This window comes from Panthera onca, chromosome C2, assembly GCF_046562875.1.
Source record: "Panthera onca isolate mPanOnc1 chromosome C2, mPanOnc1 haplotype 2, whole genome shotgun sequence".
Taxonomy (NCBI): domain Eukaryota; kingdom Metazoa; phylum Chordata; class Mammalia; order Carnivora; family Felidae; genus Panthera; species Panthera onca.
In genome coordinates this window covers 90783796-90799612 of record NC_138347.1, presented here as the reverse complement: position 1 = coordinate 90799612, position 15817 = coordinate 90783796, and the positions used below count along the sequence as shown (strand labels likewise).

The window sequence follows — 15817 nt, the reverse complement described above, 5'->3', positions numbered from 1 at the left end:
AAAGAACTTAAACTTGGAGTAATAATAGTCTATGGCCTCCTAAGATAGATATCTATCCTAAGATAGATAAATATCAATCATTATGCAGACCAGCTGACCCTCCCACTTGATTACCTCCACTTTTCCAGGTGTATTTTAGATTTAATCAATGATGTTTATTGTAAGAAAAATGATAAAAATACTTGATTTACTCGGCATTTTGGAGAATTTCTTTGCTTCATGAATCTCTACATTCATTTTTCTAGTTTCTGTATAAAAATTATAATTCCTGATAGGACCACTTGCCATCTTGATAGTAAATGTGCCTGATAGGTGTAATTAGCCCTTAATTATTCTTTAGAATCATACATGCAGATTTGGTAAATGTTGTCTCTGTGGCCATTCCTGATTTGTTAAAATTAGGAGAGGGACTGGAAAGGAAAGAAGAAGATGCAATTTAGTATAAGAGTCCAGATTCTGCAGCCAGAATGCCTGGCCTTAAGTCTCAGAATAGCATGTACTACCTAAGTGGCTCTGGGAGAGTTACTTCACCGAGCAGTACTTCTGTTTTCTCATCTGCAAAATAAAATAAGACTATTGTAAGAACTGAATGGATTAACTCATGGGAAAAAATTTAGAAAAATGCCTGGCATATGGCAAAAGCTCATAAATGTTTAGTTGCTATTGCAGTTATTACTATTGTTGACATTGGGCTGAAGTTAGTGAAATATAATAAAGATGCTTAATTTTTAATTTGTCAATGAGCATATATGTAGTTCAATGCAAATAACTAATAAACATGATAGAACAGTTGGTATCTTAAAGTGTCTTTCTCCAATGTGCTAAGAAATACTAACTGGGTTTTTTCCTCTAACAACAATATGCTAGCAGAAGATACAACTGTATTACAAAGTCAAAATTGTGACTACATGTACTAAAAAAGAATTACCAAAGCTCCCAGCAAACAGACTTGATCATTTCCAAATTAATCTGTAAATATATTTTTACTGCTACAATTTAATAACAGATGAGTGATGACATTCACTAAAAAAGGAAAGATATTTTACCATTGGGGGGAAAAAAACTTTTATCAGATACTTCTGTGGTCTAGGCAAAGAAAGGAAGCGGTCTATTTTAGCAACACATTTCCATCTCTGCCTGAAGTTTGCCAGGGAGAGCTGCCAGTGTACAAGAGTCCAGAAGAGTTAAAGATTTAATACCTCCATGAAGCAACCTTAGAAAATTCTGAGGAACCCATTTTATTCTGGCCTTCGGGTTTTCCCCAGTGGGATTACATTCCAATCACACAGGCTGACTGCTGACTTAATAAAATGCCTTCTATTGGCTGTCTTCTCTGTCTTGCCTCTCATTCTGCTACCTCACATGTCAGTGAACCACTTGCACTCAGGTTTTGTCTCACAGTCTATTTCTGAGGGAACCCCAAGTATGGCTCATGGCAAATTCTGGGTGGTGCGGTCAGAGTTTAGGTTAAGAACCTAGAGAGGAGATAAGGCTTACAGCAGGAGCAAAGGCTGGAAAGGAGGATTAGAATTAGGGAGTTTGTGGGGCACCCAGGTGGCTCACTTGCTTAAGCATCTGACTTCGGCTCAGGTCATAATCCCCCAGCCTGTGGGTTTGAGCCCCACATCGGGCTCTGTGCTGATAGCTCAGAGCCTTGGAGACTGCTTCAGATTCTGTGTCTCCCTCTCTTTCTGCCCCTCCCCTGCTCACACTCTGTCTCAATCTCTCTCAAAAATAAGTAAACATTAAAAAAAATTAGAATTAGGGAGTTTGTATTCCTAGCCAATTACTTCCTTGCTAGCAGGGGTTGTCTTCCTAGTTCTTTAATGTCCTGGCATTTGCAGGTGGTTAGTGTGTGTCAAAAAAAAAAAAAAAAATGCCCATCTATTTAATAATCAAATTAAATTACTGTGGAGACATACCCTGTTTATGCCACCTTCTCTTTATGCCATAGTCCATCAATTTGCCCTCATTGTCCCCAGGGATGCAAAGAGTTTTTGCATGATCTTCAGGTGCAGACAGTCTGTAGTGAAAGCACAGGCCAGCCCTCAAACTAGATGTCCCAGAATTCATGCTCAGCCCTTAGTAGTTGTAGGGGGCAAGGTGATGACTGAAACAGCAGTTTCTCAGGGTACTGGAGAGAAAAGGATTCTCTCTCCTCCAGCAGTATGTATCTACGGGCATCCCACTGAATGATGCTGGGTTCCCAAGTTTTACCACTGTTTGCTTATCATAGGTCTTTAAGTTCACACATACTTTCTCTGTCCAAGGCCCATGATCCAGACAGGATCTGTCACAGGGAGTTCCTAATAATAGCCTCAAGTTTTAGGAACCAAATATACCATATATTTTGCCTGGTTAAAATCCTTCTCCTCCTTAAAATGAATTTCCCTCCCAGTAGCTTTTGGAATTCTTCAATGATTTTTGAAATCCTTTGCTACCAGGTAACTTCATTTGAGATGACCTCACTTCATCAAACTATTTTAATGTCTTTGAAATCTTAAGGAGGAAAGGGTGGAATTTTGAAACATTAGGAATGCCACAGCAACTTTCCTATCCCTCTCTCCTACTACTATTGAACTTCATGAGTATGTGTACGGAACAGTAAACACAGGTCTTTGCCTGACCTCCTAAACATCCTTTACAAAATTTTTTTGTAATGTTTATTTTTTGAGAGACAGAGAGACACAGAGTGTGAGTGGGAGAGGGGCAAAGAGAGAGAGAGGGAGACACAGAATTCAAAGCAGGCTCCAGGCTCTGAGCTGTCAGCACAGAGCCCGATGTGGAGCTTGAACTCACCAACTGTGATCATGATGTGAGCCAGAGTCAGATGCTTAACCAACTGAGCCACCCAGGGGCCCCCAGACCTCCTAAACATCTTATCAAAACCTCTCCACAGAAAGCACCCCTAAAACCAACCTTCAACAACTGGAGCTCCCTTCAAAGGTGACTGAGTGTTGACTATCACATGTCAACTCTTAACAGGACTGTCTCTGTTAGCACCAAGGGAACAGTTGTGGCATGGAAGTTTTGTGCACTGGTTTCTGTGTTGTGAGTTTGGTCTGAAGTGATATACTTTGATAGTTGTGGGCAATATATAGAAGTCCTTGATTTTCTAAGACAGTTTTATTTTCAAGTAATTGTTTTCTATAAATAGACTTGGCAGATCATAGGTTTTTGAGTCGAGGGTCACATACCATCAACTTTCCTAGCTAAAGAAAACAGTAGAAAGGAAAACAGCAGGTCTGTTTGGGGGGTGCATAAGAATATATTTTGAATAAAGAGATGCATAGCTCTCTCTATCATGGGGAGACTTGGATTAGAGGCAGACATATAGATAAATTAGGGAGTTTGTGGAGTATTTCAGATGACAGGTAATAAGAATCTTAAAACTGAATTTTAGCATGTTAGGGGTATCCATAGATTGTACCAATATCATGTAGCACCATTTAATTTCTCCTTTTGCTGGCAAAATTGTCTGGGTATGTCAGGAGTACATCCTTGCTTTCTTTCTTCTGCTGGCATCAGTTTTGGAAAGTAATCCTGAGGACTGAAAGGCTGTTTCTTGCTCTGCTCACCTCCAGGGAGATTTCTGAATCTCCTTGTCCATAGCTGGCTGTCCGAGGTTTGTTATTCACAGAGTGTCTGTTGCTAAGTTGGGGGTTTTCTACTATAAAGTGGCATAAATCAGAGTCAGGTCACTTCAGGATGAACATAATAGCACCATGCACCACAAAATCATGTTATGAGGACTTTCACCAGATCATAATTTATTAGACAATGCCTCTGGTTTGAGCATTAAGGGAATGGAGAAGGACTCCCTACAGATCACTGAATCATGGCCATATACCTTAGTTGAGTTTTAGGGTTTTCTGACTCCTTGCCCTATACCCCACATGCAAACTTACTTCCACTAACCAAGAACTCTACTGCAGTTACACTGGTCTCTTCAAGTTTTTCTAAAAATCTGTGTTTCTTTCTGTCTCAAGGTTTTTGCTCATTTTATTACTTTCTTCTGGAATATCTAGCCCCTTTTACACTCGAGTATCTTGAGCCCAAAATATGTACATGTGGCAGAATCCCATGGTATGGTTTAAAGTGGAATAGAAAATGGTGCTTTCTAGGAAACAAAAGATTCATGTTTACTAAATTTTCTACTGTTAACTTCTTTTCCAATTTTGTGAAAGTGATATAACTTGTCTCTATCAGGAAAGTAAGTCTTATATTTCTCTTTTCTCCCAGTAGCACAGCGATGATCACGCAATAAAAAACTCAATATATACTAGTGAGATGGTTCATAATTCATCTACTATTTGTCATATTATATCACACCATGCCATAGCAACTCAGTCTCTCAATTTCTTTCTCACACTAACCTATAAAATAGGTGTTATAATTATCTCACAGCACTACCTTCTAGAGTGGGTCTATATTGCACCCTAACCCTGACCAAGGACATAAAAACAATCCTACAATGATAGTTGAACTTACAGCTTAAGTATAAGGCATAAACCATGGTTGTTGTAATTTGGAATTATAAACATAGAACAAATAACATATTTACTGAACATCTCTACCTGTAACTAAAAAAAATACATTATGGAACTATGGTATTGGTATTGCTTTAATAAATCTATTTTTTTCCAATGTTAATAAATTAAATAAATTCATTCAAAGCAATCATTACAAATACAGTCATCATCTTTGTCAATGAGATAAAATAATTGAGGGGGGGAATATTCCTACCGTAGATAGGAATATTTTCAGTTTTGTAAATAAAATATTTTCAGTTTTGTAAATAAATATCTTTTTTTCCCTTTAGACAGATGAATAAGGGAAAGATTTTTGCTAAAATCAGTATAAAAATACCTCTCTGCAAGGCAATAAAGCAACATATTATTACAAAGTTTAACCCAAAGTTACATGTGTGTGTGTTTATATGTTTATTTTCCTCTAAAATTTCTAAAAACAGTCTTCTAAACCTTTAAAGACCTAAAATTATTTTAGGTTGAAGAGAGAAACTTTTATATGGCAAAATATGATTTGCCTTTATTACCCTTAAAATCTAGAAGAAGGCTGTATTAGTAATTATCTTTCAACAATTTAATTTTGCCTGATACCAATGAAAACAATAACTCTAGAAATAGCAATATTACCTACTGAGAGAAGAAGGTCTTTGCAATGTGGGTTCATTAATTAATTTTTCTATATAATAATCCTTTATTTTTTTAAAGACTTTTACTACTATAAAACAACTTTGTTGTTGTTCCAATGCATTCTTTCTTTATCCTTTGCTCAGGGGTAGGGTGGTCTGGGAAGAGTTGAGAAAGAAGGACATAAGGGTCTTAAGAAGATGGTGTGATTGTAAAGTTATTAAATAGCATTTCAGATAGCTCAGGGGTGTGTTGTCACCAAGATGGCAGACCAGGAGATCCAAGCACCCATCTTCCCACAAATAAAAATTAGACAGCTGTCCAAGAATGAAAATAGCTCTGGGAGATCTCAGGAGCCCACCTAAGGAGTTTCAACAAAATAGCAGAGCAAAATAACCTGTGAATAACCACACAAAAAGAGTAGGAAGAACGACTTCATTTTGCCTGCAACATCCTGTGGCCTAGGTCAGCACTGCTCAGTGCCAAGAGAGAACTGCCTAGCCAGAAAGAGTTCTCATTGCAAGCAAAATAGAGCAGAATGAATGACCAGATGCCCTAACCTTTTATAGCTACACAAAGGACCTGACCCTACTCCTATCACTGGCCTGCACCTCTGTGTACCAGCAACTAGTCCCTCTGTAGTTATGCATGTGCACACAGCTGGTTCCAATTTGTATGACCAGCCATTACTGTGTGTGCACCTATGGCTAGCCTCTGCAGCCACATGAGTACACGCCGACAGCCAAACCCTCCATAGTTGCTTCTGTATCTGAAGCCAGTCCTGACCCCTGTCACAGGCCTCTACTGCTGCAGGCACTTGCAAATAGCCCTTGTAGTACACACCTGAGTGCTGCTGACACTGACTCCTGTTACCAGAGCCTCCAAAGTGCATTGGCCTGCAACTAGCCCCTGCAGCCACCTGGGTACACATTGATTGCCCAGGTCCTGCAGCTGCTCATGTACCCAAAGTTGGCCTCAGGCCCTGCTGCTGGGCAGCACCCTTGCCAATGTGTGTGTATGCCTGAAGCTGGCCCCTGCCACTATGCAGGCACCTGCAGCCAGCTCCATAGCCACATATGTGCACACCACCGGCTCCGGCTACCACCACCATATGCCCTGTTCCCTTGCCTTTGAGAAGCCCAATAGCCCTTGCAGCCATTCAGGGCCCCATACAGCTCTTGCTTTCAAGGATCATGCAATTGTCAATGTCATGCACTTCAGCCACCTGAGCCAATGAGATAATTTGCCACCCCAAATCTCAACATATTTGTGAATTTTAGTTTTCATCTTGACATTGATTTCTAGTTTCATACAATTGTGATCAGAAAAGATGCTGGATATGACTTTGATCTTCTTAAATTAAGACTTTTTTGGTGGCTAATGTTTCATATGTCTTGAGAAGAATATATATTCTGCTACTATTGGATGGAATGTTCTGTAAATATCTGTGAGGTCCATCTGGTCAAATGTCTAGTTTAAGTCCAATGTTTCATTAGGGATTTTATGTCTGGCTGAGCTATCCATTGTTGAAAGGGATATTAAAACCCCCTACTGTTACTGTATTGCTGCTATCTATTTTCTCTCTTCAGGTCTGTTAATATTTGCTTTATTTTATTTTATTTTATTTTATTTTATTTTATTTTATTTTATTATTTGAGAGAGAGAGAAAGCATGTAAGCAGGGGAGAGGGGGAGAGGGAGAGAGAGAGAGAGAGAGAGAGAGAGAGAGAGAGAGAGAAAGAGAAAGAGAAAGAGAATAAGAGAGAGAATCCCAAGCAGGTTCCATGCTCAGTGCAGAGCCCAATGTAGGACTCAATCCCATGACTCTGGGATCATGATCTGAGCCAAAATCAAGAGTAAGACGATTAACCAAGTGAGCCACCCAGGTGCCCCTGCTTTATATATTTAGATGCTCCAGTGTTGAATGCATAAATATTTACAAATTTTATATCCTCTTGTTGGATTGACTCCTTTATCATTATATAATGACTTTCTTTGTCTCCTGTTACCATCTCTATTTTTATATAAGTTAAGCTGCCTCTGCTTTCTTTGGGTTTCCATTTACATGAAACTTATTATTTTCTCTTCACTCATTTACAGGCTGGTTGTGTTCCTAAAGCTGAAGTGAATGTCTTGTGAGCAACAGAGAGCTGGGTCTTGTGTTTTTACCCATTAAGCCACTGTATGTCTTTTCATTGGAGAATTTAGTCCATTTACATTTATGTTTTTAAATATTTACTTATTTATCTTGAGAGAGAGAGAGAGAGAGAGAGAGAGAGAGAGAGAGAGAGGAAGGGGTAAAGAGAAAGGAGAGAAAGAAGACTAAGCAAGCTCTACACTGTCAGGGAAGAGCCAGTTTCAGGAACCAGGAGACCATGACATGAGCTGAAACCAAGAGTCAGACACTTAAATGACTGAGCCACCCAGGTGTCCCTAGTCAATTTACATTTAAAGTACTTATTGATAGGCATAGACTTATTATTGCCATTTTGTTAATTATTTTCTGGTTGTTTTATAGTTCTTTTGTTTCTTTTTCTTTTGCTTTCTTCCTTTATGATTTAATGATTTTCTCTAGTGGTATGCTTCAGTTGCTATCTTTAATTTTGTGTATCTCTTATAGGTTTTTCCTTTGTTGTTACCATGAAATGTATATAAAGCATCTTATATTTATAGTAATCTATTTTAACCTGAATACAACTTAAATTCAAATGCATACTAAAGCTTGATACTTTTAACTTCCACACCCCTTACATATTATGTTTTTGATGCCCAATTTCATCTTTACCTTGTATATACATTAAAAACTTAATGTAGTTATTTTTAATATTTTTGTCTTTTGGTTCATACTTGATTTATGTGATTTACCCACCACCATTAAAAATTAGAGTATTCTGGATTTAACTACATATTTATCTTTATTGGTGAAATGTAGCCTTTCATGTTTTACTATTACTAATTATCATCCTTTTGTTTCAGATTAAAGAGTTCCTTTCAACATTTCTTGTAAAACTGGTCTAGTGGGGGTGAACTTCTTCAGCTTTTGCTTGTGTGAAAAACTCTTTATCTCTCCAATTCTGAAGTACTAATTTGCTGGGCAGAGTATTCTTGGTTGGCTTTTTTGTTTTTGTTGTTTTGTTTTGTTTTGTTTTGTTTTGTTTTGTTTTTAGCACTTTGAATATGTTATCCCAGTCTTTCAGGACCTGCCAAGTTTCTACAGAAAAATGTACTGATGGTCTTATGGAGGTTCTCTTATATGGAACAAGTTGTTTTTCATTTGTTTCTTTTAAGATTCTCTTCTTGTTTGTAACTTTTGAAAATTTAATTATAATGTGTTTTGGTGTGGTTCTCTTTGGATTTGTCTTATTTGGATCTTATAGGCTAGGGAAGTTTTCAGCCATTTTTTCTTTAAATAAGCTTTCTACTACTTATGATTTCACTCATATCTGGAATCTAAAAAATAAAACAAATGAATAAACAAACAAAAGCAGAATCATACCTATAAATACAGAGAACAAACTGGTTGCCAGAGGGAAGGGGATTGGGATAATGGACAAAATGGGTGAAGGGGAGTGGAAGATACAGGATTCTAGTTACAGAATTAATAAGTCACAGTGTAGGGAATATAGTCAGTGATGTTGCAATAGTGTTGTATGGTGAGAGATGGTAGCTACACTTGTGAGCATAGGATAAGGTTATAGAGTTGTTGAATCACTATGCTGTACACCTAAAACTAATGTAGCATTGTGTGTCAACTATACTCAAATTAAAAAAATATATATAAAACTTTCTGCCCCCTTTCTCTTTCTTTTCTCCTCCTGGGACCTCTATAATGTGAGGATTGATCTGTTTGATGATATCTCTTAAGCTTCCTACACTCTTTTTTATTCTTTTTTTTTTTTTTCTATTTATACTCCTGATGGTAGGAATTTGTATCTTTGAGTTTGCTAATCCTTTTTTCTGCTTATTCTAGTCTGCTGTTGAACCCCTCTATTGAATTTTTCAGGTCAGTTATTGTATTCTTCAATTCTATGATTTCTGTTCTATACTTTTTCAATATTTCATTTATCTTTATTGAAATTCTCACTTTTTATGCATTGTTCTCCTTATCTTGGTGAGCAAATTTATGACCATTATTTTGAGCTTTTTATCAGGTAGATCACATATCTCCATTTCATTAAAGTCTATTCCTGGAGTTTTATCTTTTCTTTATTTGGAAAATATTTCCCTGTTTCTTCACTTTTCTTCACTCCCTGTGTTTCTTCCTGTGCACTAGATAAAACAACTGCCATTCTCATTTTTGATGGAATGGTCTCACATAGGAGGCAAACTGCATTGTTCAGCCTGGTCCTAGCTCTTGCTTGTTGCTTAAATCTTTGTGATTTGGCTTACAGTAGTTGAGTGAGCATGTGCCAAGACCTGTGAGTGTCCCAAAAGGGAGAATCTCAGTCAGCAACTAGATGCAGGCTAATTGGAAGCAAGACCATCAGGCAGCAACCTTTTAAAGCATGCAAATATACCTCTTTCAAGGAAAGACTAGGAGACAGGCATTTCCATAGTCTTCTGAACCCTAAAGGGATAGCCAGTTAAGAAGTCCTTCTTTGTTGGCTACAGTCCTGTGAAACTTGTGAATGCAAGCTCCACTTGCCTCCATAGCCAGGCCATCAAGGAGTATTTCCCCTGGGTGGCAGTTGCAAAAGCTGGGGTGCCATATATGTATATAAACTCCTTCCAGGAGGATATTGCTGTTATCAGGCTACAGGAAGAATGCTAAGATCAAGTCTATTGGATTCCCTGTTCTTTGGGGAAGATCTGTCTGTCCCTAGATGCATGTTGTATTAGAGGCCTACCCCTTAGGCAGCAGTTTTAAAGTATGCAGATAGTCCTCTTTCAAAGAAAGACTGGGAGATTGGCATTTCTCTCTGCCCTTTTTTGCACTGAGCCCTAAGGAGATAGCTGATTAAGAAGTGTTGCTTTGTTTGCTACAGTCCTATGGGAATTCAAACTTGAAAAGTCAAGCCCCACTGGCCATCAGAGCCAGGCAATCAAGGGTGCCTCTTCTGGGAGGCAGCCACAAAAACTGGGCACCAGACATGTGCTCAAGCTCCTTTCAGGGAGACACTGGTGACCTGGAACAGGGCAGAGAGAGAATGCAAAAATGGCACCTGCCAGCCTCCTCAATCTCCAGAGAATTGCAGTTGGCCCTTAGATGTGTGTTAAATTAGAAGTCTGACTCTTGGGCTGTTGCTTTTAAGATAAGTTAATAGACCTCTTTCAGTGGATGACTGGGATATAGGCATTTTGGGCTTGCTACCTCTTCAGTGAGCCCTGGGGGCTCAAAACAAGTCCTCTCAAGCACCTTAAAAGCTGTTTCTTTGTTTGCTATAGGTTTGTAGGTTTTATGGATCCTAGTCTCATTGGCTTTTAGGGCTAGGTGTTTTGGGTGCCTGTGCCTCAGGTGGAGGTCTTAAAAGTTAGAGCACTTCATGTTGGATCCAAACCCTTTTCTCCTCAGGGAGAAATTGGGAGTTATGAGGTTTTTCCCAATTGTATGTTAGTGTGATGTGGTAGTGTTTATGGTCAGAGTGTGTCTCAGCCTTTCTTATATATTTCAAAGTGGGTTTTTTTCTCATTCACCTGATATGTAGGAATCACTCAATTAGATGTTTTTGTTTTTGTTTTTGTTTTTGTTTTTGTTTTTGTTTCCAGAGGGAATTGTTTTAGCATGTAGCTATAGATTCAGTGTGTCCATGGGAGGAGGTAAATTCAGGATCCTCCTATATCACCATCATGGACTAGAACACAGTAAGGCTTATATACACTTACCTTTTTAACAAAAGGTTTATTTACCCACTACTTGCCTCTAGGTTTGTCAAGATAATCGAATGAGATATTTAGGTGTAAAGCACTTTGGAAAGAATGGGGCCTTATATAAATATAAGGGAATGTTGCCTTGGCTTGCTTGAAAAAGAGTGGATGAGAAGAGTGTGAGTGACTCATCTCTTCTTCATGGCAAGACCTACGCAAATCTCCCTCTTGCTTATGAAGCTGCAAATAAACCCAACTTAGTCCAAACATTCTATCATGGACCAGGTGCCTTAGAAAGTCCCAGTATTTGTTGTCAGGTTCTTTTTGAGACAAATAGCAAAGTGGCTAGCTTATATTCCAGTTGTTTGAGTTGCCAGATGACTCTTAAAATAGAACAAAACAACTTTCTCCAGCAGCAAAAAGTGAAGTTGCCTTTCTCCTCCCTCCACCTTCTTTCATTTTAATCTTTTATGATGTGTGGTTTCCAGATTCCAAAACTGTAAACAAAACATGTCTGTTCTGTTGTTTCTATTATCCAGTGCAAATTGAAAAAAGGAACTATAATGCTTCTTAATCTTTTTTAAAAATTCCTTTTTACAAATAATTTATTTCCAAATATCAGCATTTCTTACATGATTTGGATGTAGTGAGGTGGAATGGAGACAGAATTCATATCCACCTACTGCAGATAAAGCTTTTCCCCTGAAAAACAGCATAATCAGAGTAGGCAGTTTCCCAGGATTTTTGTGATCACCATGCTGGGGATAAAACTCTGCAAATAAACCTTAGGCATTGGGAATAAGTGGTTGCTACATTTGGGAGAAAAATATCTCAAAGAAATAAGAGGACATCAAAAGTTTTTCTTCTCCCTCTTTATTTCTAAGAGATGTCTTTCTCCAAGTATTTAGAAGAAGATAAAATTGAATTGTATTTTTATCATGATATGAATTGTGCAAACAACTGGGAATTATAACTTTAAAATATTAAATGGAATTTGACCCTTGTTGGATATGTAGATTTGAATATCTAACATCATATCTTCCTTGTAAGTTGTCTCTTTTACGTGTTCTATAATGTCTCAAGTTAGTGTGCTATTTTCCCCCGTGTAATTTCAGGACAATATTTTCATTTACTAACAACATTTCATAGTACGTTAATAACATCAACACAGCCACATTTCCCTGTGTGAAAGATTCAGGGTTATAAGAGATGAAGGGACATTTGTTAAGCCTAGGTAAATATTCAATATCAGTTTAGAGAGAGGGAGAGTAACAATGGCATTTACAGCCAGCCCTAAGTTCCTTTGAGATGTATATGAATGCATTTGACTTGTTCAGTCTATGAAGCAGATGCTAGTTCAGCTGTAGTACATGTGTTGGTGTCCAAACATAGTTTTGGAATATGATGCGGGTGCGGGGAGAGGGGCGATGTGCATGTATGAAAATTCCAGGTATGAGTTTTGGGGATACCATTAAAATTATTTTAACTCAACTTAAACATTGACCTCAGAGATATATACATGATACTGGTTTTGATACATTTTGGAAAAGTAATTAGAAATCAAATAAAGCATTAAGGAAAACAGTAACTAAGATTTTAATGGAATTTTTTGGACTAAATTATATATTTTTCTAGTTCCAAATGAAAACAGCACTGCATTTTATTCTTTTCTTAAGTTTGTATTTAAATTTCAGTTAGTTAACCAACACTGTAATATTAGTTTCAGGTGTACAATTTAGTGAGTCGATACTTACATACAACATCTGGTGCTCATCAGAACAAGTGCATTCTTTAATCCCCATCATCTATTTCACCCATTCCCGCCCACCCCCAACGATCTCCTCTCTGGTAACCATCAGTTTGTTCAGGTTAAATTATATTTTAAATGAAATAAATGGATCATTAATTTTATTTGGAGTTTTACTTAGTCTAATAACCAAATATTGATTTTCAGTTATATTTCTCTTTATTCTTTGTTTTATTGTGTGACTTTCTGAACTGCTTTATAAGGAATTTTTTTTAAGTTTAAATATTACAAGTTCTTCAATTAAGGCAATATTTCTTAATATTTTAGCTTAAAAAGGAGGAAAATTTTATATTCCTTCATACTATTTTGAGACATGAAAAATACCATGAGGGTTTTTTTCTTTTTTTATAGAAAAGAAAAGAAAAAAGAGTTTAAAAGGAAAAGATATCTTATAAAAGTATATTTTCCCCTATGTGTTTTACTACCGTGGTTATATAAGAATGCATGAAGTAATGAAAAACAAACAAATCAAAAACCCTTCAAACTGAATGCTGCCATCTTTTTTTTTCTTTCAGCTCTCGGGAGAAGTGATTTTGCAAATTGCCAATGAACCAGTTCTGCCCTTTAATGCTCTTGATATAGCTATAGAAGTTCAAAACAGTCTTAAAGGTAATTTTTCTTTTAATTACAGTAATTTTAGCAAGTGAAAGATGGTTCAACTAATTTTTAACAAGCAATGGATAAAAATATATGCTATGTTATTAGCTATGGCAATGCAGTGACTCCCTTCTTAGAGAGGATTATCATGAGAAGGGCTTAGAAGAAATATGAGATTTGTAATTTCAAACTTCTGTTATCATTTTCCGCATGGCAAAAATATAGTTTAGGTATTTTCCCAAATAAATAAGTAAGTAGGTAAGTAAGTTTGTATCTAAAATTCAATCAATTCAAATCAAAATCAATCCAAATCAAGCCAACCCAAACCAATCTTTGGGATTAATTTCTGAAGTATGGGCCCCATTTCATTTCACTAAAGTGTTGGCTCATCCTAGATTAAGGGTGACAAGAAGAGAATTATCTCCATAGTTTCTATTTCAATCCCTTCATGTTTGAATAGATCTCTTTCTGCAGAATTCTAATAATTACCTTCATTTCCCCTTTATCTACATACAAATCTTTCAACAAGGCTTATAATTTTTCTGTATTAACCAAATACAAAGCCAGTATTGTAATTAAAGAATGCACCCTCCTCCTTTTTGAGTCACACATCTTATTGACAGATATTTATGTGTGATTTTTAGACATAAACTTCTCAATACAAAATTCACTATTTTATCTAAGTACCTAAGCAGTAATCCTTACAAAATGGATTATTCTTTTTCTTTCTTAGAAAATGATTTATTCTTAACAGCCAAATATTTCAAGTTTCTGAAAATTTAATTCCTTTTTTTTTTTTTAATTTTGACTACTGGGATTGCTTCTTAACCTGAAGAATACTATGACACAATTTTTCCTCCCTCAGTGATTCTTATGACTTTTATTATATTGGCTGTAAAACCCTAAAAGCACTTGAGCTGTTTAGGGTTATTTGTTCCTATATGAAGTAGCCTCGGATTGCTCTGTTTTTGATATATTTAGGTTGGTCTCTATATGGTTTCCGTATTTTCCACTTTTGTCAAGTTTCTATCTTAGATTTGCTTGATGCAGAGTTGCCACAAACCTTCAATTTTAAGAAATGTACTATCTGTGAAAATCAGTAAAACAAAGTACAACAAAATGAGGTATGCCTATATTTTGGGCAGCATTGGAGCTCAGAAGAAATATATATATATGTGTGTGTATATATATGTGTGTATATATATATATGTGTATATACGTATACGTATATATACGTGTATATATATATATATATATATATATATATATATATATATGTATTCGTTTATTTTGAGAGAGAGCACATGCATGCACACGTGTAAGCAGAGCAAGGGCAGAGAGAGAGGGAGAGAGAGAGAGAGGTTTCTCACTGCCAGCACAGAGCCCGAGACAGGGCTCGATCTCACGAACCATGAGATCATGACCTGAGGCAAAATCAAGAATCAGATGCTTAACTAACTGAGCTATCCAGGTGTCCCAAGAAATATATTTTTAATGAGATAAGTCAGTACAATTATTCAGCCTTCAGTTGGTGATTCAGATATAGAACTGACATAGTTGGATTTAATCAGGCTAGAGCTCTAATGAGAGAGGGACAATGACCTAGATAAGTTAAAACTGAGAGTATGTGCACAGGAGCACTCATGAGGGTGGATCAAAGTATCTAAACTGGGTATGGAATAAAAATGAGGAAATGAAGGAAAGGAGGGGGAACAGAATGGAAGGAGGATCAATAAATACTACTTCATGGTGAGATCAAAGAATTGAGTGAGCTAAAAAGACTCATTTGCTGCTGGCCAGCAAATGGGATTATTAAAAATGTGATCATACAAAGAGTTCAGATATTGGTAAAGACAGCGTTCAGGAGAGGACATGACCATGGAAGTGGGATAAGCAATCACCAGAAGAAAAGAGGCTAAGGAAAGGAGAGTCTAGAGTATGTGGGTATTGAAATTGCCAAGAATTCAGATCGAAGTATTCTTGTAAGAGGAAGTGACTAAACCAGGAGCCAAAATCTTCAAAGAATGAGCAGTGATACCTCCTAGTGTGTTTCTAGGGCTAGTGGTACAAAGCATAAGAGAGAAGGAACCACACCTAAGAGGGCTGGGGCCTAAGCAGTATACCTAAGCAGTGATACCTCCTAGTGTGTTTCTAGGGCTAGTGGTACAAAGCATAAGAGAGAAGGAACCACACCTAAGAGGGCTGGGGCCTAAGCAGTATCATTATGGAAGAGCCAGGTTTTAGGTTAAAGGAAGAGGGTACAGAAAATATTCTGAAAATAGGCCAGGTTAATAATCCTTTCTTTAATAGTTATATCTGAAGCATGTCAGTACAACGGGGTTGGGGGGAAAGCTACAGTCGTTCTACAAAGATTTCCACTGCAGCCTGATGCTACCAAGTCTAGATGAACAGCTCCCAAAATCAAGTTGCTCAGTCAGATGAGCCAGGAGTATTTT

The 15817-nt window shown here is 37.1% G+C and overlaps 1 protein-coding gene and 1 pseudogene across 10 annotated transcripts in view; one reads left to right on the top strand and one right to left on the bottom strand.

The window, feature by feature from the left end:
• The window catches only part of LOC132684108 (NADH dehydrogenase [ubiquinone] 1 alpha subcomplex subunit 12 pseudogene), a 90880-nt pseudogene extending 84568 nt beyond the window's left edge, over positions 1 to 6312 (bottom strand).
• Positions 1 to 15817, top strand: part of NAALADL2 (N-acetylated alpha-linked acidic dipeptidase like 2) — a 1341335-nt gene that overhangs the window by 1266441 nt on the left and 59077 nt on the right. For all 10 annotated transcript variants that reach the window (XM_078432146.1, XM_078432147.1, XM_078432148.1 and 7 more), the window contains one exon: positions 13280 to 13373. In XM_078432146.1, the coding sequence (XP_078288272.1) occupies positions 13280 to 13373 (94 nt within the window). The remainder of the gene's footprint in view (positions 1 to 13279; positions 13374 to 15817) is intronic.